General features: G+C 41.3%; 1 protein-coding gene across 1 annotated transcript in view; it reads right to left on the minus strand.

Moving 5' to 3' along the window:
* PIWIL1 (piwi like RNA-mediated gene silencing 1) overlaps window positions 1–27,897 on the minus strand; it is a 462,439-nt gene that overhangs the window by 134,023 nt on the left and 300,519 nt on the right. The window contains exons 12-13 of the mRNA XM_073676134.1: window positions 27,273–27,387; window positions 13,040–13,227 (exon numbers count right to left, since the gene is read on the minus strand). Coding sequence (XP_073532235.1) covers window positions 13,040–13,227; window positions 27,273–27,387 — 303 coding nt within the window. The remainder of the gene's footprint in view (window positions 1–13,039; window positions 13,228–27,272; window positions 27,388–27,897) is intronic.

Genomic DNA, 27,897 nt, shown 5'->3' on the forward strand with positions numbered 1-27,897 from the left:
TGCACTTCACTGACAGCTTTTCATGACTATGAGCACTACAGCTTGTCAATTCTTTCAGCGTTTTTTTTCACGGATAGAAAGCAATGAGACTGAAAAAAATGTGGCACAACATTTGTGCTGCGTCTTTGGTGAATAAAGATAATGTTATTAACATGTACTGTAAACAAATAACACAAATAGTCTTCCTTAACCCCTTAAAGACCGCCGATACGCATTAAAACAGCGGAAGCTAAGGGGCATTATTCCCTCATTGCTGTTTTAAAACGGCGATCGAGAATAAGGGTATAGGACCTCCCAGAGTCTGAAAATCTCCAGGGTCTCAGCTACCGGTAGCAGCAGAGACCCTGGAGAACACTATCAGGGCCGGATTTTCTGGTCCTCAATCACGTGATCGCCATTATTCAGATAATGACGGCGATCAGGAAAAAAAAACGGTGCCCGCTGTTAATATATATGTTATACATTTCAGAGGAGAGAGAAATGATGTCTCCGAACCTCCTTGTCATTTTCCAGAAAAAAAAGACTAGAGCATACAAGTTCCCCCGCCGAGAGAGATCTGCCGGGAGGCACCCAGCAACAGCAGAGGTATTTTTCCTATTGGTTTATTCTGATCACTGTAATAGGGTCTATCACAGTGATCAAAAGCCAATAATTAGTATGTCACCGTCCCAGGTCATCCCCTTAATCAGATTAATTTTATTTTCATTATAATTTTTATTTCTTTCATTTTTTTGCAGGTAGGGCTTAGGGTTGGGTTAAGGGCTAGGGTTGGTCTTAGGATTTTTTTAAAAAGTTTAAAAAAATAAAATTGATGACGATATGATGACTAGTGTTCGAGTTTGCATCGGGTGGTCAGGTATGCGCCGAGTATTGCGGGTGCTCGAGTCCCCGCCTCGCATGTTTCGCGGCTGTTAAGACAACCAAAAAACATGCGGGAATTGTCTGACATACGCGGGCAACAGCCACAAAACAGGTAAGGCGGGGACTCGAGAATTCACGATACTCGGCGAATACCGGTGCACCTGATGCAAACTCCAGTAGTGAGCACTTGCGCTCAACACTAATGACAACATTCAATATAATGAGCTAATGTTATCAAATTCTGTGTAGTGGGTTTAAAATCCTCACTATACCCCTGGATAAAATCTTTGAGGTGTGAAGTTTCCAAAATGGGGCCAGTTGTGGGGGATCTCTGCTGTTTGGGTGTCTTAGGGGCCTGAAAAAGTGACATGTCGCCCGCAATCTACTTCAGCCAATTTTTTATTCCAAAATTCAAATATTGCTCTTTCCGCTCCGAGCCCAGCTGTTTGTCCAAAGAGAACTTTTTGACTACATGTGGGGTATCACAGCGCTCATAAGAAAGTGGCTAACAAACTGTGGGTTCCACTTTTTGGTGTTACTACTTGCAAAAGTGAGACATTTTGGGCTAAAGCAAGATTTTTGTGAAAAAAACTTTTTCAAAATGACAACCTAATGTTATCAAATTTTGTGTCGCATCTGTAGGTTCAAATTGCTCACTATATCCCTGGGTAAAATACTTGAGGGGTGTAGTTTACAAAATGGGGTCACTTGTGGGGGGTTTCCTCTGTTTATGCACATCAGGGGCTGTCCAAAAGCAACAAAAAGTCGATCCTTGCCTTCCGAGCCCTGCTGTGCATTCAAACAGTAGTTTTCTCCCACATATCTCAGCATACTCATGAGAAATTGCACAACACATTTTGAGGTCCATTTTCTCTTGTTATCCTTGCAAAAATAATTTAGGGCTAAAGTAAAATTTTTGTGAAAAAAAATTAAAATGTTAATTTTTTCTTTTACATTCCATTAATTACTGTGAAGTTGATGAAGGGTTAATAAACTTCTTAAATGTGGTTTTGAGCATCTTGAAGGATGCAGTTTTTAGAATGGTGTCACTTGGGAATTTTCTGTCAAATAGGCCCCTCAAAGTCACTTAAAATTGGATGAGGTGCCTAAAAGAATGGTTTTGTAAATTTTGTTGGAAAAATGAGAAATCACTGGTCAACTTTTAACCCTTCTAACTTTCCAGCAAAAAAAAAAAAAAGTGCTCATGTAAAGTAGACATGTGGGAAATGTTATTTATTAACTAATTTTGTGTGATATACCTATCTGGTTTAAAGGCATAAAAATGAAAAGTTTGAAAATTGTAAAATTTTCAATATTTTCATAAATAATATCGACCAAATTTTATCACTAACATGAAGTATAATATGTCATGAAAAACAATCTCACAATCACTGGGATCCACATAAGGTGACAGAGGTGAGATTTCAAAAATTTGGCCTGGTCATTAACATGTTCCAACAGATCCCACTGATTCTGAGATTGTTTTTCATGACAAATTGTACATAATAATAGTGGTAACATTTATTTGATATAACTTGCGTTTATTTGTGAAAAAATTAGAAATTTGGAGAAAATTTTGAAATTTTCAAACTTTGAATTTTCATGCCCTTAAATCAGAGATAAATCACACAAAATAATTAATAAATAACATTTCCCACATGTCTACTTTACATCAGCACAATTTTGGAACCAAAAAGTTTTTTTGTTAGGAAGCTATAAGGGTTAAAAGTTGACCAGTGATTTCTCATTTTTCCAACAAAATTTACAAAACCATTTTTTAGGGACCACATCACATTTGAAGTCACTTTGAGGGGCCTTTATGACAGAAAATACCAAAAAGTGACACCATTCTAAAAACTGTGCTCCTCAAGGTGCTCAAAACCACATTCAATAAGGTTAATTAACTCTTCTCGTGCTTCACAGCAATTTTTGGAATGTGGAAGAAAACAATGAACATTTTACTTTTTTTCACAAAAATGTTACTTTAGACCCAAATTTTTATATGTTCACAAGGGTAACAGGAAAAAATGGACCCCAAAATTGTTGTGCAATTTCTCTTTAGCATGCCGATACCCCATATGTGGGGGAAAACCACTGTTTGAGCGCTCGGCATGGCTTGGAAGGGAAGGAGCGCCATTTGACTTTTTAAATGTAAAATTTCCTTGAATAATTAGCGGATGCCATATTGCGTTTGGAGAGTCACTGATGTGCCTAAACAGTGGAAACCCCCCACAAGTGACACCATTTTGGAAACTAGACCTCTCATGGAACTTAGCTAGATGTGTGGTGAGCACTTTGAACCCCCAAGTGTTTCACAAAAGATTATAACGTAGAGCTGTGAAAAAAAAAATCACTTTTTTTTTTAACACAAAAATGATCTTTTACTCCAATTTTTTTATTTTCACAAGGGTAACAGGAGAAATTGGGCCCCAAAAGTTATTGGGCAAATTCTCCTGAGTTTGCTGATACACCATATGTGGGAGAAAACTGTTTGGGCGCACGTCAGGGCTCGGAAAAGAAGGAGTGACCTTTTGGAATGCAGACTTTGATGGAATGCCTGTGGGTGTCATGTCGCATTTGCAGAGACCCTGATGTGCCTAAACAGTGGAAATATCCAAGTGACCCTTTTTTAGAAACTAGAACCCCCCACCAAATGAATATATCTAGATGTGTGGTGAACACCTTAAACCCCCTGGGGCTTCACAGAAAATGATAACGTTGACTTGTGAAAATAAAAAAATCACATTTTTTTCCAAAAAAAATCACATTTTTTTCCACAAAAATGTTATTTTAGGCAAAAACAATTATTTTCACAAGGGTAAAAGGAGAAAGTGGACCTCAAAATTTGTTGTGCAATTTCTCCTGAGCACGCAGATACCCCGTATGTGGGGTTAAACTATTGTTTGGGCGCACGGCAGGGTTCAGAAAGGAAGGAGTGACATTTTGAAATGCAGACTTTAATGGAATGGTCTGCGGGAGTCATACCACGTTTTGAGAGCCCCTGATATGCCTAAACAGCGGAAACTCCCCACAAGTGACCCCATTTTGGAAACTAGACCCCTCAAGTAATTTATTTATATGTGTGTTGAGCACCTTAAACCCACAGGTGCTTCACCGAATCTTAAAATGTGGATCTTTAAAAATGGATAAAATGTATTTTTCCTACGAAAAATGTTGTTTTAGTCCCCAATATTTTAATTTTTACAAGGATAGCAGGAAAAAATGGACCCCACAATTTGTTCTGCAATTTCAGAGTAAGTTGATACCCCATATGTGGTCGAAAACTACTTTTGAGGCACAGTGCAAAGCTCAGAAGAGAAGAAGCACAATATTGGAGTTCATATTTTGCTGGGCTGGTTTGCCGGTGCCATGTCACATTGACAAAGACCCTAAAGAGCCAAAACAGCAGAACCCCACATAAGTGACCACATTTTACAAACTACACGTCTCAATGAATTCATCTAGGGGTACAGTGAGCATGTTGACACCACATGTGCCTCACAGAATTTTACACCATTGGGAGGTGAAGAAAGAATAATGACATTTTTACCACCAAAGTTTTGTTTTAGCCCCAGATTTTACATTTTCATACTGGGAAATGGGTAAAAATGGCACCAAAATTTGTCACACATTTTTTGCTGAATGTACAGGGTGGGCCAATTATATGGATACACCTAAATTAAATGGGAATGGTTGGTGGCATCAACTTCCTGTTTGTTGCACATTAGTATATGGGAGGGGGAAAACTTTTCCAGATGGGTGGTGACCATGGCGGCCATTTTGAAGTCGCTCATTTTGGATCCAACTTTATTTTTTTCAATGGGAAGAGGGTCATGTGACACATCAAACTTATTGAGAATTTCATAAGAAAAGCAATGGTATGCTTGGTTTTAACGTAACTTTATTCTTTCATTAGTTTTTTACAAGTTTATGACCACTTATAAAATGTGTTCAAAGTGCTGCCCATTGTGTTGGATTGTTAATGCAACTCTCTTCTCTCACTCTTGACACACTGATAGCAACACCACAGAAGAAATGCTAGCACAGGCTTCCAGTATCCGTTGTTTCAGGTGCTGCACATCTCGTATCTTCACAGCATAGACAATTGCCTTCAGATGACCCCAAAGATAAAAGTCTAAGGGGCTCAGATAAGGAGACCTTGGTTGCCATTCAACTGGCACACGACGACCAATCCACTTCCCAGGAAACTGTTCATGTAGGAATGCTCGGACCTGACACCCACAATGTGGTGGTGCACCATCTTGTTGGAAAAACTCATGGAACGTGCCATCTTCAGTGCATAAAGAGGGCAACATATCATCATGTAGCAATTTCAGATATCCAGTGGCATTGAGGTTTCAATTGATGAAGAAAGGCCCCACTATCTTTGTACCCCATATACCACACAATACCATCAAAATACGAGACATTAAACACATTTTATAAGTGGTCATAAACTTGTAAAAAACTCATGAGAGAATAAAGTTACGTTAAAACCAAGCACACCATTGCTTTTCTTATGAAATTCTCAATAAGTTTGATGTGTCACATGACCCTCTTCCCACTGAAAAAAATAAAGTTAGTTCCAAAATGGCCACCATCCATCTGGAAAAGTTTTCCCCCTCCCATATACTAATGTGCCACAAACAGGAAGTTGATATCACCAACCATTCCCATTTAATTTAGGTGTATCCATAGAAATGGCCCACCCTGTAGAAATACCCCATATGTGGCTGTACAGTACTGCTTAGCCACACAGTGAGATTCGGATGGGACGGAGAGCTATTTGCCTCCTGCAGAGTAGATTTTCCTAGAATAGTATGCGGACTCCATATACAGAGACTCTAAGTGCTAGAAGAGCAGAATCCCCCCTCAAGTGACCCCAAAATGTATACCCCTTTGGGAATTTACTTACAGATGTGGTGAGGATTTTAACTACGTGGGTGTTTTCCAGAAACAAGCAGCAGTGGATGTTGCTGAGTAAAAATTGCAAATTGCCGTTCTAGTGACCAGTTGGTTATGCCCAGCTCATGCTTCTGAAGACATGCACCCGTAAATGATCTCATCACTACAGAAATGCGAAACATGTGGACGCTGACTGCAGTTTAGGCACACTGTGAGGCTCAAAAGGGAGGTGGGCATTTGTATTTGGGAGCACAGAATTTGTTGAATTTCTTTTGGGGGGGGCAAGGTCCATTTTGCTTTTCCAGAGCCTTTGTGCTACTAGTAACGTGGAAGCCCCCTATATTTCCGTTAACAGATGACGGACCTGAGTGAGGACTTGCTTTATTGTGGACTGAGTCGAAGCTTTTCTTGTGATCCACAATGTTATGTAAAATGTTCCCATTCATCCTGTGCTCTGCGCTGAGCACTGATATTGGGGTTTCCATTTAAATCTCCGAGTGACGTAATTCAGATGAAACCCCCGAGGGTTCCATTCACTATAATGAGGCAGCAGAGTTACTTTGGACTCCGTCTGGACTTTGTTTAGGGCTATGTGCCCACGATGCAGAAATGCTCAGGACTTTTTCAAGAGTGTTTCTGCATCTCCCTGGCAGAAAAAAACGCATGCGGATTGTACATGCGTTTTCCTGCCAGGGACATGCGGAAGTGAAGCGTTCTTCACTTGCATTTCCGCATGCGGGTTGACAAGCACTTTCCAAGTGATTTTAGCATCACTTGGAAATTGCTTGTCAACTTGGTCACACTATATAAATCTATGCAAACGGCATGGATTTATATAGTGTGACCTGAGAGAATGTAAAAAAATAAATATATACTTAACTTCTGATGGCCCCCGATGTCCTGCTTCCCTCCGTTCTCCCTTGCCGGCAGCAGTACACTGAAGGACCTGCCGACGTCAGCGTCGCGTGACCCGTCACATGACTATGATGTCAGCGCAGGTCCTTCAGTCCATCACGAACTGCCGGCATGCGAGGAGGAGCGCATCGGGGGCCGCCAGAAGGTAAGTATATATTTATTTTTTATTTTATTCTTGTTTTTTACAGCTTTCTATGGTACCCAGGTCCGGAGGAGAGTCTCCTCTTCTCTAGACCTGAGTACCATCCGCACATTAGAACGCATGGAATGCGCATCTACATATACAGTGATGCGTAATCCATGCGATCTAATGCAAGTCAATGGCGGCGAAAACGCAGCACTTCCGCAAAATAATTGGTAGTGCTGCGTTTTTTCCCCGCAATGATAATCCGCAGCGGAAATTTCCACAGCATGTGCACAGCACATGCGGATTATCATTGGGGAACATGGCAGGCCTTCTACCATGCGTTTTTTAAGCGTTTCTGCAGCGTTTTTGCCGCTGCGGAAACGCTTAAAAAACGCATCGTGGGCACACAGCCTAGCAGTGTTTTTTTTCAGTTCACCAAACTGTGGCTAACTGCACTTTTATGCACGCCTAATAAAAAGAGGGACACTGTGGGATCACAGACCAAACGGCGTCCACATTGCTTCGATCTGCCTCATTACAGGGAATCTTCCTCCGGGGGTTCCGTCTGAATAACGTATTTGAGAGATTTACACGGAAATCCTGGTGTAAGCGCTCAGCGCAGGATAAATGTTAGCCGAGCCATACTGCGATCTTTGGGAGGCAGAATGAACAAATCAGCAGCAGGTGAAGAATAGTTTTATTTCTTTTTTACGCTGTTACTCATGCGGTATAAGTGATTAGACGACTTAATTCTTCTGGTCGGTGTGATTACAGCAATTTTTATGACTGACAGCTGTCACACTAAAAACAGCTTTTTTGTTGTTGCAAAGACTAGTTTTTGCATCAACATATTTTAAGAGCTATAGTTTTTCCATATTTTGGCGATCAGAGTCATGTAAGGGCTTGTTTACTGCGGGACAAGTTGACGTTTTTATTGTTACCATTTTCGGGAGCGTGACATTTTTTGATCACTTTCTATTCCGATTTTGGGGAGGCAAAATAAACAAAAAACAACAATTCAGGAATTGTTTTTTTTATTATTCCATTCCGTGTGTGGTAAAATTGATAAGGCAGATTTATTCTTTGGGTCAGTACGATTACAGTGATAGCACATTAATATAGTTTTTTTTATGTTTTGACGCTTTTACACAATAAAAACTATTTTCTAGAAAAAACATTTTTTTTTGCATCGCTTTATTCTGAGATCTATAACTTTTTTATTTCTCAGCAGATGGAGCTGTATGACGGCTTGTTTTTTGAGGGACAAGATGACATTTTCAACGGTACCATTTTTATTTAAATTCGTCTTTTTGATCGCATTTTATTCCACTTTTTGTTAGGCAGTATGATCATAAAGCATAATTTTTTTGCCTTGTTTTTTATTTTTTTTTACCGTGTTCACTAAAAGGGTTAACTAGTGGAAAGTTTTATAGGTCAGGTTGTTACGGACACGGCGATACCAAACATGTACTTTTATTGTTTTGTTTTTTTCTGCATATTTTTTTCAGATTTTTAACTAGTCCCACTATGGGACTTTCACTTTCTGCAGTCTGATGTCTGCTGTAAGGTGTAGCAGTGCAGGGTCACTGCTATACCTTATAGCTGTCAGCCCTGCAGACACAAGATAGTTAGAGCATGCACTAACTACCTTGCTAGTGCCTGGTGACCTCATGACGACATCGGGTCACCATAGCAACGATCGGGACCCTGCGATTAGAGGCTGTTGTCCCTCTGCTCGCTTGCTAAATGCTGCGATTGCAGCATTTAGGGGGTTAAAGTGCCGGGAGCAGTGAGGGCACTACTCCTAGTACTGAGTGCCAGGTATCAGCTGTCAGAATCAGCTGACACCTGGCAACGATCGCTTGCGCACAGCCTGTGTGAGCGCAATCCGTCACTATACATACCTACTCATTAAGGCCCAGGGAACAGGTAGGTATAATTATGCCTCACATCAGAAAGGGGTTAATGTATAAGACCAACTAGGGACAATAGCAAGGCCAGACGAGGAGGATCAGGGGCACCATTAGGTGTATTAGAATTAGCGTGCCAACCCCTGAGGTTAGGTAAGGAGAGACAGATTAGGTACAAAAGAGGGGTAGAATTAGCACACTAATAGGTTCCTAGGTGTCTTTCATACCCTTATTATAATTTCATATATTTTTATCAACCACTAAAAAATTATTTGTTTTTCAATAAAAGGAATAAAGGTTATATTTTTTAGGGCTTTCTTTTTTCTGTTTTTCTCTGGTTGATGGGACTACAGTATAATTTTTTGTTTTTGCCAAAAGCTGAGAACCAGTATGTCAGGACGAATTGCAGAAGTGTAAAAAAAATAAGTGTCTACATTGAAAATATTGATCCTTTTCACAAACCTGATGTAAAAATAACTACAAATACAGATAGCGTGGTACAGTAAAAAAAAGTAATGTTCTAAACTCAGGACTCACCATATGGCGGCTGCACATCTTGCGGTGCTCAACTTAAATGAAATAGCTGCAATAAATCAGTCCAATGTAGAAATGTGGCACTCACCATCCGTAAAAAATACTTTTACATAATCACCATTAAAAACCATGCTGCTAGAGGACTTACAGGATGGGATGAGTCTAGCAGCATGATTTTTAATGGTGATTATATAAAATACTTTTTTACAGATTTCTACATTAGACTGATAAGCTTGATATATTTGAGAGTAAAATGAAATGCTTCTAAATGTACTTATGTACTTCAGTAATCATAGAAACATCTGAAAAGATATCTAAAATCATTGAAGCAGCAAACTTTGTGAAAAACAAAATTTGTGTCCGTTTCAAAACTTTTGGCCACTACTACAATATTTATGGTGATATGTACCGTATTTTTCGGACCATAAGACGCACTTTTTTTCCCCAAAATTTGGAAGGAAAGTGGGGGTGCGTCTTATGGTCCGAACCATACTTTACCGGTTGTGGTGGAGCGGGGATCGCAGGGTCCTCCGGCGGCGGCAGAGGCGAGATGCGGCTGGAGCCGGGGCCTGTACCTCTGCTGGTGTCCGGCGGTGAGGCAGAGGAGCCGGGGCCTCTGCCGGGCTGTGAGTGGCGTCTGGCGGTGAGGCAGACGAACCGGGGCCTTTGCTGGGCTGCGAGCGGTGTCCGGCGGTGCGGCAGAGCAGCGTGTGCGGCTTCCGGTGGCCATCTTCCCGAGGCCGTAATCCATGGGAAAATGGCCGCCGGTACCGGCACATGCGCCGACTTGGAGCCCCGGCCCCCATTTTCCTGCAGATCACAGCCTCAGGACGCCGGAAACCGCACACGCTGCTCTGCCGCATCGCCGGAAACCACTCACAGCCCGGCAGAGGCCCCGGCTCCTCTGCCTCAAAGCCGGATGCCGCTCACAGCCCGGCAGAGGCCCTGGCTCCTCTGTCTCACCGCCGGACACCAGCAGAGGTACTGGCCCCAGTCCACAAGCCAGGCCAGGCCCCAGTCCACAGGCAAGGCCACGCCCCAGGCCCGTCCACAAGCCCCAGGCCAGGCCCCAACCAGACACCAGCATCTCGCCCCTTCTGCTGCCGCCGGGTTCCAGAGGCAGGGAACGGAGGGACCTACGATCCTGCTCCACCACCCGCCAGGTAAGATACCTAATCAGACTATAAGACGGACTCCATCTTCTAAAAATTTTTTTTTTTCCTATTTTACACGGGTGCGTCTTATAGTCCGAAAAATACGGTAAACAGTGTAAAATGAGGGCAATTATTTTTTTTCTTTCATTTAACCCATAATAAAAGATAAAATACATTCAAATCTTATCATACACGTGAGGTGATGGGAAAATTTTTTTTATTACAAATTTACATATACAGCTGCCTCTCCGCTTCTTTATTGCACGTATACTATATACACACATGTATGCATTACAGGCTATTTTTTTACATGTATGTAAGATTCTGTTCAGATCTGTACATAAATGTGTGTAATGAGTACATGTATCACGTGTATTTTGATACTTCATATACACATTTGGTATTAATACACGAGATGGCCATGATGAGAGGACCCAGACGCGGTATTCTTATGCTGGCAGTTTCTGCCCATGGAGTTTGAGCTATGTGGATAGCGGTAGCTGTTAGGCTGTGTGCCCATGATGCGTTTTTTAAGCATTTCCGCAGCGGCAAAAACACTGCAGAAATGCTTAAAAAAAGCATGGTAGAAGGCCTGCCATGTTATCATTGCGGGAAAAAAACGCAGCACCACCAATTATTTTGCAGAAGCACTGCGTTTTCGCCGCCATTGACTGGCATTGGAACGCATGGATTCCGCATCACTGTATATGTAAATGCGCATTCCATGCGTTCCAATGTGCGGATGGTACCCGGGTGTGGAGGACAGGAGACTCTCCTCCGGACCCGGGTACCATAGAAACTGAAAAAAAAAGAATAAAATAAAAAATAAATGTTATATTTACCTTCTGATGGCCCCCGCTGCGCTCGTCCTCCCATGCTGGCAGATCGCGGTGGACTGAAGGACCTGCACTGACGTCATAGTCATGTGACGGGTCACGTGATGCTGACGTCGGCAGGTCCTTCAGTGTACCGCGATCTGCCGGCAGCCAGGACATAGCGAAGCAAGACTGCGGGGGCCATTGGAAGGTAAGTATGATATTTATTTTTTATTTTTTAACATTCTTTCGGTCACACTATATAAATCCATGCCGTTTGCATGGATTTATATAGTGTGACCAAGTTGACAAGCACTTTCCAAGTGATGCTAAAATCACTTGGAAAGCGCTTGTCAACCCGCATGCGGAAATGCATGTGAACAACGCATGTCCCTGGCAGGAAAAACGCATGTACAATCCGCATGTGTTTTTTTCTGCCAGGGAGATGCAGAAACGGTCAGGAAAAATCCGGAGCATTTCTGCATCGTGGGCACATAGCCTTACAGCTATGTTTCTAGAATTTATCACAGATTCCTCTCTCTGCATTCCAAAAGGTGACATCTGCAGTAAAAAATTCTCCGGCATAAATTGGCAAATGCCGAATGAGAAACATCATTAAATTTATACTGCGGATCTTCTCCCTACCGTTTGGATGCCATTTCATAAAATCTCATCCACAAGGACAGTACTATAGTATGAAGAGGATTTTCTGTCTGAAATATCATTTACAGAGCAAAGCTGCCTCATGTAAATAAACCCTCACTTGTATGTGTACAGGCACGGCTATATTCCGGTATGGAAGCACTTATTATCAGTGCACCAACTATGGTCTTTCTCCTCTAACATTTGGTTTGTCCCCTGATGAGCCCCGGATCGAGGAGGGGGCAAAACGCGTTGGGACTACTTTAAAAGTGACATTTTTTGCTGCTGGGTCTACATCACCCTGGGACTATTTTAAAGGGACATTGTTTGCTGCTGGGTCTATATCACCCTGAGTGACCAAGAAAGTGGATGCCCGGCTCGACTGAAAAATTTTATGTGAAGTCCACAAGTGTGAATTTATACTGTGATTGGGACTATATAGCCACCTGTCAAAGGGCCTAAAGAACTATCTTCTAAGACATCTGTCGGGGCCCCCAGATGGACTAGAGACCAGATAAGTCCATTCACTTGTCTTTGACCAATGTATTTCTGTCTAATTGTGTGGGATCCTGTGTGTGGCTATTGTGGGGCTCCCACTTATATATACTAGTGTTGGGAGACTAGTTCCTGTTCCTTGTTATATTTAGGGGATAAAATTTCCTTCTGTCTTTGCATTTTTTTCCCCTATTTACATACATGTTGTGTGATATTTGGCATGTCAATTATGACATGATTGTATTCGATGCTGGTCAAACTATGTCATCTGTGTGTTTGTTTAGGGAGATCTAGGGAAAGGTTAGGGACAGCCTCCGTGGAGCGGGGACACCAACTCGTATCGTTAGGGTGAAAATACTCCGCTGGTAGGTAGGGTATTCCATCCCACAAGGGTTATTTACGGTAAGTCTGATTGCAAACATATTTTTTCTACCCTGACTATCCTTCCCCATATATGTTTTTATTGATGTGTGTAGTTATGTTTTTGTCCCATTTGGACTATTTAGTACACTTTTAATGGTAATTATTAAAAGTTAAATTTTACTGGGTATTTTTTTCTGTTTGGTTTACATTGAAATATGTGGACCTCCACTTCACATTTTCCTTATTTGCTGTAATCTACATAATTAAATTATAAATAACTTCAATAAAGTCTTAAAACATCAAATTGCTATTACTTACAAAACTGCCTTGTTCATCCTTATTCCCAGTTGTTGAGACACTTTGAACAGATTTTGTGTAAGAATATTGGCAGCATCATAGTTTCTTCGACTGTAAATCAACAACCAGTTATCCAGAGGCTTCGCATGAATTAGAGTAGGTCCTTTTAATTCTTTTGACCAGTCGGCAAACTGAGCATCGACGTTCACCTATATAAGCAGAGCACATGTGAATATACTACTGGAGGAACTAAATATAAATAAACAATCATAGCTGTACCATACTGATTTTGTAAGCACAAAATGGTGAAGCGTTATCAATGCATATTTAACACTTTTATGGCTATAAAAATTGTATGAAATTATGTACTGTGAACTATATTTCCCTATGGCACATATCCACCACAAATGACTACTCGGATTCCCTATGACAACAAAAAAGCCAGAAGAAATGGGGAGCTATGAAAAAATACAAGAGAGCAGGAGGCTCTTATCCAATTAATAATTGGTACAATTGGTAGAAGGACACTACAGAGAATTCAGGAGCGGATTCAGATTCCATGGAGGTGTGGATGCCAGAAAGCTTGGAGACTAGCGGACAACAGGAAATAACTGACAAATCAGAGAGCTTTCTCTTGAAGGAACTTAGGGGAAGTAGACACTGGCGAATCCTCGCAGAGCAGAGTGCATGCGTTGGGAGGATTCACAGCTCTGTAGTCACACAGAGACAGCAGATTTGTCATGCTAAACCTGACAACCCCATTAAGAATATAAGGAAAGTATGAAAAAAGCTATTTTATAAAATCTTCATTAAATGCTTTTAACAAAAAAAAAAGAGAAAATATTTTCGACCCAAGTTTATTGCTAACATAAAATACAATGTGTCATGAAAAAAAGATATTTCAGGACCACCAGGATATAAGGAAGCATTCCAGAGTTATTACCACATAAATAAACACTGGCCAGGTTTAAAAAATGGGGCTTGGTCACTAAGCTCAAAATTGGCCCTGTCACTGATTAATATCTACACTGTGTGCAGAATTATTAGGCAAATGAGTATTTTGATCACATGATACTTTTTATACATGTTGTCCTACTCCAAGCTGCATAGGCTTGAGAGCCAACTACCAATTAAGCAAATCTGGTGATGTGCATCTCTGTAATGAGGAGGGGTGTTGACTAATGACATCAACACCCTATATAAGGTGTGCTTAATTATTAGGCAACTTCATTTCCTTTGGCAAAATGGGTCAGAAGAGAGATTTGACGGGCTCTGAAAAGTCCAAAATTGTGAGATGTCTTGCAGAGGGATGCAGCAGTCTTGAAATTTCCAAACTTTTGAAACGTGATCACCGAACAATCAAGCGTTTCATGGCAAATAGACAACAGGGTCGCAAGAAGCGTGTTGGCCAAAAAAGGCGCAAAATAATTGCCCATGAATTGAGGAAAATCAAGCGTGAAGCTGCCAAGATGCCATTTGCCACCAGTTTTGCCATATTTCAGAGCTGTAACGTTACTGGAGGATCAAAAAGCACAAGGTGTGAGAAAACTCAGGGACATGGCCAAGGTAAGGAAGGCTGAAAAACGACCACCTTTGAACAAGAAACATAAGATAAAACGTCAAGAATGGGCCAAGAAATATCTTAAGACTGATTTTTCAAAGGTTTTATGGACTGATGAAATAAGAGTGACTCTTGATGGGCCAGATGGATAGGCCAGAGGCTGGATAAATAAAGGGCAGAGAGCTCCACTCCGACTCAGACGCCAGCAAGGTGGAGGTGGGGTACTGGTATGGGCTGGTATCATCAAAGATGAACTTGTGGAACCTTTTCGGGTTGAGGATGGAGTGAAGCTCAACTCCCAGACCTACTGCCAGTTTCTGGAAGACAACTTTTTCAAGCAGTGGTACAGGAAGAAGTCGGTATCGTTCAAGAAAAACATGATTTTCATGCAGGACAAAGCTCCATCACATGCATCCAACTACTCCACAGCGTGGCTGGCCAGTAAAGGTCTAAAAGAAGAAAAAATAATGACATAGCCCCCTTGTTCACCTGATCTGAACCCCATAGAGAACCTGTGGTCCATCATAAAATGTGAGATCTACAGGGAGGGAAAACAGTACACCTCTCGGAACAATGTCTGGGAGGCTGTGGTGGCTGCTGCACGCAATATTGATCGAAAACAGATTAAGCAACTGACAGAATCTATGGATGGAAGGCTGTTGAGTGTCATCATAAAGAAAGGTGGCTATATTGATCACTAATTTTTTTGTTTTTTGTTTTTGTATGTCAGAAATGTTTATTTCTAAATTTTGTGCACTGATATTGGTTTACCTGGTGAAAATAAACAAGTGAGATGGGATTATATTTGGTTTTTATTAAATTGCCTAATAATTCTTCATAGTAATAGTTACCTGCATAAACAGATATCCTCCTAAGATAGCCAAATCTAAAAAAAAACCACTCCAACTTCCAAAAATATTAAGCTTGGATATTTATGAGTCTTTTGGGTTGATTAAGAACATAGTTGTTGATCAATAATAAAAATAATCCTCTAAAATACAACTTGCCTAATAATTCTGCACACAGTGTAGTCCCATCCTAATGTGTAGCAGATTGGTGGGGGTCCAGGTGCTGAGTCTGTACACCAATCTGTGTATGATGAGTTCAAGCAGGAAATCAACAATACTGCCTACTGAGTAGCACATTTTTTCTTTAAGTGTTATCTGTAAGGGACCTGGACACCCTCCAATCTGCTGCACATGTTAAGAAGGAGTAAATATTAAATGAAAAAGAAAAAAAACCTCAAACAATATTAATTATTATTTTAGAAAGGTGAGAAAATGATTCTAGACATCTATTGTCCGGTAAGTTTAAGTTTTGAGGACATTAAAAAAGAGATGACCTGCAAATATACAATGCAGAGAATAATATAATAATTAACAAACAGCATGGATTCACGAAAGTTACAGGGAATCTGTCAGCAAATTTTTATTATGTCTGCTGAAGGCAGCATGATGTAGGGGCTGAGAGAAATACTGCAGCGATGTGACACTTAGGCTGCGTGCACACGATGCGTTTTTCATGCGTTTATGCTGCGGAATTTCCGCAGCGGAAACGCATAAAAAACGCATGGTAATCCGCACCCCATGGTCCCCAATGGCATTCCGCAATGTCAATGCACACGCTGCGGATTTTTCTGCAGCGCTCATAAATCCGCTGCATGTTCATTAATTTTGCGGAAGAGCCGCCATTGACTTGCATAGAATCCGTATCTGTACATTTGTACAAGCGGATTATATGCGTTTCAATGTGCGGATGGTACCCAGTTCTGGAGGAGAGAAGACTCTCATCCAGACCTGGGTACCACTGTACCTGTAAAAAAAAGAATAAAATAATAAAGTTTATATTCACCTGTCCGGCGGCTTCTCTCTGCTTGCCGGCAGCGCTTCTCCTTCCAGGACCTGAGATGACGTCGCGGTCATGTGACCGCAGGCTGTCTCGCGAGATGCCGGCAACCCGGAAGAAGCCAGGATGAGCGCGGCGGCATCGGAGGTAAGTATAGCTTTTATTTTTTTATTTTTAAGGTCACACTGTATAAATCCATGCCGTTTGCATAGATTTATACAGTGTGACCTAGTTGTCAAGCACTTTCCAAGTGATGCTATCACCTGGAAAGTGCTTGTCAGTCCGCATGCAGAAACACATGCGTTAACGCATGTGGGTACGCATGTGAATCCGCATGTATTCTGCAGGAAAAACGCATGCACAATCTGCATGCGTTTTTTCGGCCAGGGAGATGCAGAAATGGTGCAGAAATTTTCTGCTTCATTTCTGCATCGTGGGCACATAGCCTTAAAGGGCTGTGTGTTATTTTAATAAATTCAGTGTTTTAGCAGCAAGAAATTATCACTACAGGATTAGCTGCCTTGTCAACTGCTCTGTATAACCATGCCCTCCAACGCTGATAAGCAGCTCTTTACTATTGTAAGTGTACACAGAAAGCTGCCAATCAGTGCTGTGGGCTGGGTTATACAGGAACACAGTGATTATAAACAGTGATTATATCAAAATGATTGCAAGTAGACAAGCAAGTGACACATTGTTGGAATTGGGGACTAAGCCCCAACATCATGCAAACATTAGATTACATGGCAAAAACCTGCTGACAGATAGAAACCCAGCATATTATTGGTTAGACATGACATACAGGGGTATGCCACGTCTAATCAATATGCTGGATTTCTATAAGCAGATAAGCACAAAACTGGATGTTTTTAAGCTGGCCGATATGATATATCTGGACTTTGCAATTGATACTGAGCCACACAGAAGTCTTGTTCTATCATCGTAATTAATACGGGGAAACTTGGTGGCTCAGTGGTTAGCACTGTATAGCCTGTGTTCAAATCCACCAAGGACAGCATCTGCAAGGCGTTTGTATGTTCTCCCCGTGTTTGCATGGGTTTCTTCATACGCTCCAAAGACTTATTGATAGGGAAACTATCTTTTGAGCCCCTATGGGGACAGTGATTAAGATGTTTGTAAAGAGCTGTGGAATTAATGGCACTATGTAAGTGAGTAAAAATAAATAAAAAAATAATGACCTTGTGGATGGGATTGAGAGAAAAGTATCAGACTTTGCTGATGGCACAAAACTTTGTAGGATAAAAACTGAGCTTGACAATTTAATATTACAAAATGATCTGGATACGGTGTCTGTATGAGCAAACACATGGCAGATGAGGTGTCATGTTGATAAATATAGAGTTATGCACCTGGGCCGGAGTAATCGTATTGCTGCATATAGAATGAAAATATACTCGGGACAACAGTACAGAAGGACTTAGGGATTTTGCTTACAAGTAAGCTGAGCAGAAGTACTCAATGTCTGGCAACAGCTGCAAAAGCAAACAAGATTCTAAGGTGTAGAAAAAGAGAGATAAAATCCTGTGATTCAAATGTATTATTACCCCTCTTTAAATCACTTGTGAGGCCACAGCTTGAATTTGGGATCCAGGTTTAGCTCTGCATTTTAAAAAGGACGTTGAGAAATCAAGAATCAGTTCATAGGTGGGCAACTAGATAATTATATGGGTTGGAAGGCCTCTCCTATAATGAGAAGTTAGAAAAATTAAGCTTTTTAGCCTGAGAGATCACCTCATTTACATGTACATACACAGAACATGTGTGGTCAACAAACAAAAGACTGGCATATGACTTACTGTATTTTTCAGACTATAAGACTCACATCACAATAAGACACACCCAAGGCTTAGAAAGCAGAATATATAAAAAACATTTTTCCTATTAATTAAAACTTTCCTGGTGGTGTAAGGCTGGAAGGTCCTTCAGCAGCTCAGCTCATGCAGCCTTCATTCAGATTCCTCTTCCTCTCCTACTCTGCACCGATCCGAAAAATCAATGTGGGGCATGAGAGAACAGTTCGCTGATCGGGAAGGATGCTGTGTCAGTGTTCACAGGAGACTGGCTCTGGACTACAAGACTCACACACTTTTTAGTGAGAGTTTTTCATGTTAAAAAGAGTATCTTATAGTCCGAAAAATACGGTATTTCATCCAAAGAACTAACAAAAGACCAGGGGACATTTATTTGGTGTGGAGGAAAGGCAATTTCAGCAGTTTTAAATAAGAAAGAGTTCTTAACAGTAATGGCTGCCTATTAATTTTTTTTTATAAGGCCACGGCCCACTATTGGTATTTGGTCAGTATTCGGTCATTATTTTTTCTCAGGAGTGGGAGCCAAAACCAGGAGTGGGTGACCAATGCAGAATTGGTGACTTGTTTCTATTATACCTTTTCTCTGATTGTTCCTCACCTGCTTTTGGCTTCCACCCCTGAGAAAAAATACTGCCCAAATACTGATAGTGAGCCGTGGACTAAATGGCATTGGGGGTTATAAATAAATCTAGTGATAGAAAATGTATAGCTGATGGAGAAAGAATGAACTTGAGGGACCTGTCTTTTATCAACCTTTGTAACTTTGTAAAACAGTGGCATGTAAAAGTTTGGGTACCACTGGTCAAAATTTACTATTATTGTGAAAAATTAGGCAAATTAAAAATGAAATGATCTCTAAAAAGGGCTAAAGTTTAAGGTGTTTTCCCACGAACAAAAGTTCATTTTAAAAATTGGCTGTCTAACCGTGTACAGAACATACCACATCTCCTGGGCAGAGGAGGAAGCAAAAGACAATACAGACATTACAGCAGGGGATAGCAGAGGATTCATTTTGTGAGGTAAAATATTGTTTAAAAACAGGCAGTGAAATGTTTTACCTCACAAAATGAATCCCCTGTGATCCCCTGCTGTAATGTTTGTATTGTCTTTTGCCTCCTCCCCGGTCCAGGAGATGTGGTATGATCAGACCGTGTTCCGTTCATGCATTAACCACTTTAAAGCTTGGGGCGTAATAGTACGCACCAGACCATCACCCCCAGTTCAGTGAGGGCTCCGGCGCTGAGCCAGCACTGAACCAGGCACATGTCAGCTGATTTATAGAGCCGACATGTGTCCGCAACAACCATGGGTGGAATCGCGATCCAGCTGTGGCTGTTAACCAGTTAAATGCCGCTGTCAATCTCTGACAGCGGTATTTAACAGCGCCGCGCCGGAAGCGCACCACTTACCCCACCATCGGTGACCCCGTCACGTGATCGCGGGTCATTGATGGGTGGGCATGACAACCCTGGGTCTGCAGCAGACCCCAGTGGTTGTCATGTAATGATCGCTGAGCGCCACCTAGTGGTCGGCGCTCATAGCACAGGAGCATTTCTGCTACATAGAGGTGATCTGCTCATCACCTCTATGTAGCAGAGGCGATCAGACAGTTGCTGGTTCTAGTCTCCTATGGAGACTATAGAAGCAAGCAAAAAGTATAAAAAAAAAAAAAAAAGTTTTTAAAAATATAAAAATTTTTTAAAAAATATAAAAGTGTAAATCACCCCCCTTTTGCCCCATTCAAAATAAAATAATTAAAAAAAAACCCCACATACACATATTTGGTATAGTCGCGTTCAGAATCGCCCGATCTATCAATATAAAAAAAGAATTAATCCGAACGGTAAACGGCGTAACGAGAAAAAAATTCTAAACGCCAGAATTACATTTTTTGGTTGCCGCAAGATTGCAATAAAATGCAATAACGGGCGATCAAAACATCGGATCTACCCCAAAATGGAATCAATGAAAACTTCAGCTTGGCGAGCAAAAAATAAGCCCTCACCCGGCCCCAGAACCGGAAAAATGGAGACAGTACGGGTCTTTCTTTTTTTTTTACGCAAACTTTGGATTTTTTTTTCACCACTTAAATAAAAAAGAACCTATATATGTTTGGTATCTACGAACTCGTAATGACCTGGAGAATAAGAATGGCAGGTCAGTTTTAGCATTCAGTGAATGTGGTAAAAAAAAAAAGTTTAAAAAAACATCTGTGGTATTGCACTTTTTTTGCAATTTCACCGCACTTGGATTTTTTTTCCGTTTTCCCGTACACGATATGGTAAAACCAGTAATGTAATTCAAAAGTACAACTCATCCCGCAAAAAATAAGCCCTCACACGGCCATATTGACCAAAAAATAAAAACGCTATGGCTCTGGGAACAAGGGGAGCAAAAAACGAAAATCCAAAAACGGAAAATCCCAGGGTCCTTAAGGGGTTAATATCAACAATTGGATATATAGATCCATTGTTATGCTAGTAAGCTAGATGGGTGTCCCAGAGTTTGATCATAACCAAAAAAATAGCCCCCATTTAAGTTGTACAAATAATTGTAAAGTACTAAAGTCTATTATCAATTTATTTAATCTTTATTGAACACATTTAGCAGAAACACTAAAAACTGTCCCTAAAATATCCCATTAAAAATCAATTGGGCAGTGTGGTTGACAATGCTAAGGCACAATTATATAAAGTCAAGATGAATATAGACAAATACACAGGAAGTTTATACAGAGCCAGATAAATACATAAATATAAATAAATACATAGATTAATCAATTCATATATAATCAGTAGAATAATCGCCTGTATAACAGTATATATGGTCAATGGGCCAGTTATTAGACAATATAATTAATCATATTCCAGTATCAAGTATATATTAATGAGAACATAAGTAATTAGAGTAATCACATGTCAATAAGACCACCATACAATGTACATATACATAGATTGATCCTACAAACCGTGTGCCATTTAGAGTCATAGTCATAGAATGGTAGAGTTGGAAGGGACCTCCTGGGTCATCTGGTCCAACCCCCTGCTCAAAGCAGGATTCACTAAATCATCTCATGTCTGTCCAGCCTCTGTTTGAAGACGTCCATTGAAGGGGAACTCACCACCTCTCGTGGCAGCCTGTTCCACTCATTGATCACCCTCGCTGTCAAAAAGTTTTTTCTAATATCTAATCTGTGTCTCCTCCCATTCAGTTTCATCCCATTGCTTCTAGTCTTTCCTTGTGCAAATGAGAATAAAGATGATCCTTCTACAATGTGACAGCCCTTGAGATATTTGTAGACAGTTATTAAGTCTCCTCTCAGTCTTCTTTTTTGCAAGCTAAACATTCCCAAATCCTGTAACAGTTCCTCATAGGACATGGTTTGCAGACCGGTCACCATTCTAGTCGCTCTTCTCTGAACTTGCTCCAGTTTGTCATTGTCTTTTTTAAAATGTGGTGCCCAAAACTGAACACAGTATTCCAGATGAGGTCTGACCAAAGAGGAGTAAAGTGCGATAATGACTTCACGTGATCTAGACTGTATGCTTCTGTTAATACATCCCAGAATTGTATTTGCCTTTTTTGCTGCTGCATCACACTGTTGACTCATGTTCAGTCTATGATCTATTAGTATACCTAAGTCTTTTTCACATGTACTGTTGCTTAGCTCTATTCCTCCCATTTTGTATATGCTTTTTTCATTTTTATTGCCCAGATGTAGTACTTTGCATTTTTCCCTGTTAAAAAACATTCTGTTAGTTGCTGCCCACTGCTCCAGTTTACTTAGGTCTTTTTGAATCCTCTCTCTCTCTTCTCTAGTGTTAGCTATCCCTCCTAGCTTTGTGTCATCAGCAAATTTAATCAGTTTACCCTCAATTCCTTCATCTAAATCATTGATAAAGATGTTGAACAATACAGATCCCAGGACAGAGCCCTGTCGTACCCCACTTGAGACATTCATCCAACTGGATGTGAAGCCATTTAGGACCACTCTTTGAGTCCGATCACTAAGCCAGATATGAATCCACCTAACAGTTGCCTTATCCATTCCATACTTGGCCATTTTTTCAATAAGGATGGTGTGAGATACTTTGTCAAATGCTTTTGCAGTATCCTCACTGCCCATTACCCCTACGCGCATTGTGGATTTTGACATGTGTTTAAGATCATTATTCATTTGTAGAAGCCATCCTCTTTTCAAATTCAGCTTTTTCCAGATGGTGTTATGTTTGTTTAAGAATTTGTTAAAATTTCATTTAATGCATTCTTCTTTCCACCCGTGAAATATGCATTGGCTGCAACACAACACCAAAGCATGATTGATCTATCTCCATGCTTAATGGTTGGCAAGATGTTCTTTTCCTGAAATTCTGTGCCCTTTTTCTCCACACATACCTTTGATCATTGTGGCCCAAGTGTTCTATTTTAACCTCATCAGTCCACAGGACTTGTTTCCAAAATGTATCAGTCTTGCTTAGATGTTCTTTTGCATAGTTCTGACACTGAATTTTTTGATGAGGATGCAAGAGAGGTTTTCGTCTGATGACTCTTCCATGAAGGCCATATTTATACAGGTTGCAACATCCCTGGCAGCGTGCTGGCATGGCTTACCATCTCTCACAATGCAAAACTGCCAACTTACCTACCAGTCTAGGCTGCGCACTATGCTCCTCTACTTGCTGCGTGTTTGTCTCTTGTCTGCTGGCTTAGGGCTGCGGTGCTGGAACTTCCTTATTCTTAAAGTTACAGTGTGCACAGTCCTAATGCGTCCCCAGCCTATTGCTGTGAGTCACTGGATAGTTAAACCTCCTGCACCCAGTGGGAGGTGCCTGAGCAACACTTTCTAACAGTGTGTTCTGTGCAACTGTGAGTTGCCAGGTCCTTTCCTGAATATTGCCTGTTTCTGCCACCCTAGGGGCTGAGTACCCAGGACTGTACCTGTGTCCTGTATCTTTCCTGTTCTGCCACCCTGGAGGCTTGAGTACCCAGGCCCATTAACTGTATCTGTGACTTCTAGTCTATTTCTGCCACCCTAGGGGCTGAGTACCCAGGCCTGTTACCTGTATCTGTGATTTTTAGTCTATTTCCGCCACCCTGGGGGCTAAATGCCCAGGCTCATTCCTGAATCTCATTTCTGTGTCAGTTCCTGTCTGAACTGTGTCCTAGCCAGTTACCTGTTGGTCTCTATAGGGAATTCTTTCCTTTTCCTGCAGTGTCTGAACCAGTTCCTAACTTCAACTTGTGTCCAACTGTGTCCACTCGCTACTTCATAGCAAGTACCTTGTGTGTATCTGGCTCTGATTTCCCGTTTCCCTGCCTCCGAATCTACCTCCTGTGTTCTAGGTATCTTCCTTTGTTTTCCCATCCGCACCTGCGGCTCAGCTCTGCTCTACTTCCCGTCCGCACCTGCGGTTCTGCTTTGTTCTGCCCCGCTTTCTGTCCGCACCTGCGGATCTGCTCTGCTTCCCGTCCACACGTGAGGCTCTGTTCTGCCCTACTCCGCTTCCTGTCCGCACCTGCGACTCTGCTTTGCCCTGCTCCGCTTCCCGTCCGCACCTGTGGCTCAGCTCTGCTCTGCTCCACTTCCCGTCTGCACCTGCGGCTCAGCTCCGCTTCCCATCTGCACCTGCGGCTCTGCTCCCCGTCTGCAACTACGGCTCTGCTCCACTTCCAATCTGCACGTTTGGCTCTGCTCTGCTTCCCGTCCGCACCTGCGGCTCTGCTCTGCTTCCCGTCCGCACCTGCGGCTCTGCTCTGCTTACTGTCTGCACCTGCGGCTCTGCTTCCTGCCCGCAACAGCGGCTCTCCTCTGTCCTGCTATGCTTCCCGTCCGCACCTACGTTTCTGTTACTGTATCCCAGTTTGTACTGGTCCCTATCCAGCCTGTTTACCTACCTGAAAGTACCCGCCTGTCTGTATACCAGCCATGCCTGCCAGTCTGCATACCAGCCAAACCTGCCCGTTCCTGCATTCCCCGGTGTGGGTCAACAGTTGTGTGAACGGGGTCTGACCTGGAGTAGCAGCTGGGCCACCTCCCTCGTCCCTACTCGGACCACGGAGTCGGTTAAGCCGTCGTGCGTCTGTGGTCGGATCTGGTAAGGCCCCTAGTCACGCCCCTCCAGGCAATCCTCAGTTCGTGGCCCAGTGGGACCACTAACCACACTCACGCCAAACAGTCCGGGAGTGACCGTAACAGAGGTGTCTCTGAATAGTAGAATAATGTACCACAATTCTAAAGTCTGTTAAATCTTTCTGAAGTTCTTTTGCAGTCAAGCGAGTGTTCTGATTTGCCTCTCTAGCAATTCTACGAGCAGCTCTCACTGAAATTTTGCTTGGTCTTCCAGACCTTATCCTAATCTCCACTGTTCCTGTTAACTGTCATTTTTTAATTACATTTTGAACTGGGGAAAGGGCAACTTGAAAACTCTTTGCTATCTTCTTATAGCCTTCACCTGATTTGTGGGCCTCCACCATTGTCAGAGTGCTAGGCAGTTGCTTAGAAGAACCCATGACTGCTGTTTTTTGGCACAAGGTTAGAGGAGGCTGGGCTTTTATAAAGTGGGGAAATTTTTATAAAGCGGGGAAATTTGCATCACCTGGCATTTCCTAATGATGATCGTGAACAAGGCATAACCTTAACAGGCTAATAAAGGTCTGAAACCTTGGTCAAAGTTAATTGAGCACACAAATTTCAAAGGGTGCCTAAACGTTTGCATCGGCCCATTAACCTTTTAGTAATTTTTAAAATGTAAAAAATGACTATATATGTAATTTTTTTTTGTATTTTTTTGCCTAAAGTACAAAGGAGTCATCTTTAACTTTAGCCCTTTTAAAGATCATTTCATCGTCAAATCTCTTAACTGTTCACAATAACAGTAATATTGACCAGGGGTACCCAAACTTTTCCATGCCAATGTAGATGCCCTTTGAAGTAGGCAACTACCATGGCGCTCTAAACCCTCAAGGTTTGACTGGCCATGACAAACTGGTAAAGACTAAGTGCAAAGTGTAAGAACTGCTTATGAAGCACACAGAGGGGGATGTGTAGGTATGCATCCCTTATGTCCATAGGGGGCAACAACTCCCTTTTCTATTTCATGAATGTGATTACTGACCGATCATTTCACTCAGAACTGTTGAACCATTAGGTCTAAGGTGAGTTTACCCATTCATCCTACATTTGGATCATAGAAAGGTTTGAATAAAAAATGAATGAAGAAAAGGTGGGGAACATATATGCCACCTAATAAATAAAAAAATATACACACGTGGTCAAAATTGTTGGTACCTCTCGTTTAATGAAAGAAAAACCCACAATGGTCACAGAAATAACTTGAATCTGACAAAAGTAATAATAAATAAAAAATCTATGAAAATGAACAAAATGAAAGTCAGTCATTGCTTTTCAGCCCTGCTTCCACATAATTAAATTCATAAAATAGGCCTGGACAGAAATGATGGTACCCCTGAAAATAATGTGACAAAAGGGACATGTTAAATCAAGTTGTGTCCACTAATTAGCATCACAGGTGTCTACAATCTTATAATCAGTCAGTGGGCCTGTATATAGGTCTACAGATACTCACTGTGCTGTTTGGTGACATGGTGTGTACCACACTCAACATGGACCAGAGGAAACAAAGGAAAGAGTTGCCTCAGGAGATTGAAAAGAAAATTATAGACAAGCATGTTAAAGGTAAAGGTTATAAGACAATCTCCAAGCAGCTTGATGTTCCTGTGACTACAGTTGCACATATTTATTCAGAAATTTAAGATCCATGGGACTGTAGCCAACCTCCCTGGACGTAGCCGCAGGAGGAAAATTGATGACAAATCAAACAGATGCATAATACGAATGGTAACAAAAGAGCCTAGGATAACTTCTAAAGAGATTAAAGGTGAACTTCAAGCTCAAGGGACATCAGTGTCAGATCGCAACATCCGTTGTTGTTTGATCCAAAGTGGACTTCATGGAAGATGACCAAGAAGAACACCATTGTTGAAAAAAAATCATAAAAAAGCCAGACTGGTATTTGCCAAACTACATGTTGACAAGCCACAAAGCTTCTGGGAGAATGTCCTATGGACAGATGAGACAAAAATGGAAGTTTTTGGCAAGGCACATCAGCTGTATGTTCACAGATGGAAAAATGAAGCATATCAAGAAAAGAACAATGTCACTATTGTGAAACATGGAGGAGGCTCTGTTATGCTCTGGGGCGGCATTGCTGCATCTGGCACAGGGTGTCTTGAATCTGTGCAGGGTACAATGAAATCTCAAGACTATCAAGGGATTCTAGAGAGAAATATGCTGTCCAGTGTCCTGTCTTGCAACAGGATAATGACCCAAAACACACAGCACTCCGTTCTCTCCTATGAGAAGCTGCTCACTGTCAATAGACTATGCACATAGAGAGCCTGGTGTGGGAAGGCAGGGTTAGCTTTCTGAGCTATGATTCATGCTGAAAATAAGAACTCCGAGTAACAACTGTTGTACCTAGTAAACCAAGTGATACATCTTTGGATTCAGGGTCTCCTTGCCTACATAATGCTGCTCTCAGATAGCCAGTGATGTGGAGTCAGAGTCGTCATCCATTTTGGTGGAGTCTGTGTCAGAGTTGGTATAAAATGGACTGACTCCGACAATATGTAATAAATTGGGTAAAGTAGTTCAATGGAGTATGTGCTGATATTTTTTCATAAGAATTTGGGAAAGTTATGAAATGTCCTATTGATGACTGTTCTATTCCCGATCTAAGGATCTAGGCTTTTAGTTGAGAAAAATCTATGTTGCACTTTATGTACATGCTCAGTCGTGAAGCTCCTCCTTGCAGTGCTGTGGAGTCAGAGTTGGGAGTCAGGGAAATTGAGGAGTTGGAGGTTTGGCTTAAAGACCCCACACCCCTGAAGGTAGCAAAAACCCGCTGACAGATTCCCTTTAATGTGAAATATTGTTTTCTTTTCAAACTCCTGACAGAGAATTGTAATGTGTTGAACAAACTCTTTAAATACTTACAATTTTATTAGATAGCAAAATTCTCTCTGGAGGTACAACTCTTCCAGTGAAGGACAGAAGTTTACTGTCAAAGTTTAATCCCCAATCACGAAGCTCTTTTTGGACATTGTCATCTCTGGTAGGAAAAAAAAACACAATTTTTGCAGCTATTACTAAATAAGATTAATTATATTTGCCATTTAAACTTAATATTAGAATAAATCAAACAAAACTGTTACCCTAAACATTTTTGAACAATGCAAAATTCTAACATTTTAAGAGGCATAATAAGCCACAGACTAATGTTGATAACTCAAATAATAATTGGACAGAAAAAAATGTATGCAACCCTTGTATACACATACAGTGGGGGAAAGAAGGATTTGATTCCTTGCTGTTTTTGTAAGTTTGCCCACTGACAAAGACATGAACAGTCTATAATTTTAAGGGTAAGTAATTTTAACATTCAGAGACAGAATATCCCCTCAAAAATCACATTGTATAAATTAATTTTTTTTGCATTTTGCAGTGAGAATAAGTATTTGATCCCCTACAAACCATTATGAGTTCTGGCTACTACAGACCAGTTAGACGCTCCTAATTAACTCGTTACCTGCATTAAAGACAGCGGTCTTACATAGTCACC

The sequence above is a fragment of the Phyllobates terribilis genome, unplaced genomic scaffold (genome assembly GCF_046119375.1).
Source record: "Phyllobates terribilis strain yellow unplaced genomic scaffold, ASM4611937v1 Scaffold_1__5_contigs__length_1240528914, whole genome shotgun sequence".
Taxonomy (NCBI): Eukaryota; Metazoa; Chordata; class Amphibia; order Anura; family Dendrobatidae; genus Phyllobates; species Phyllobates terribilis.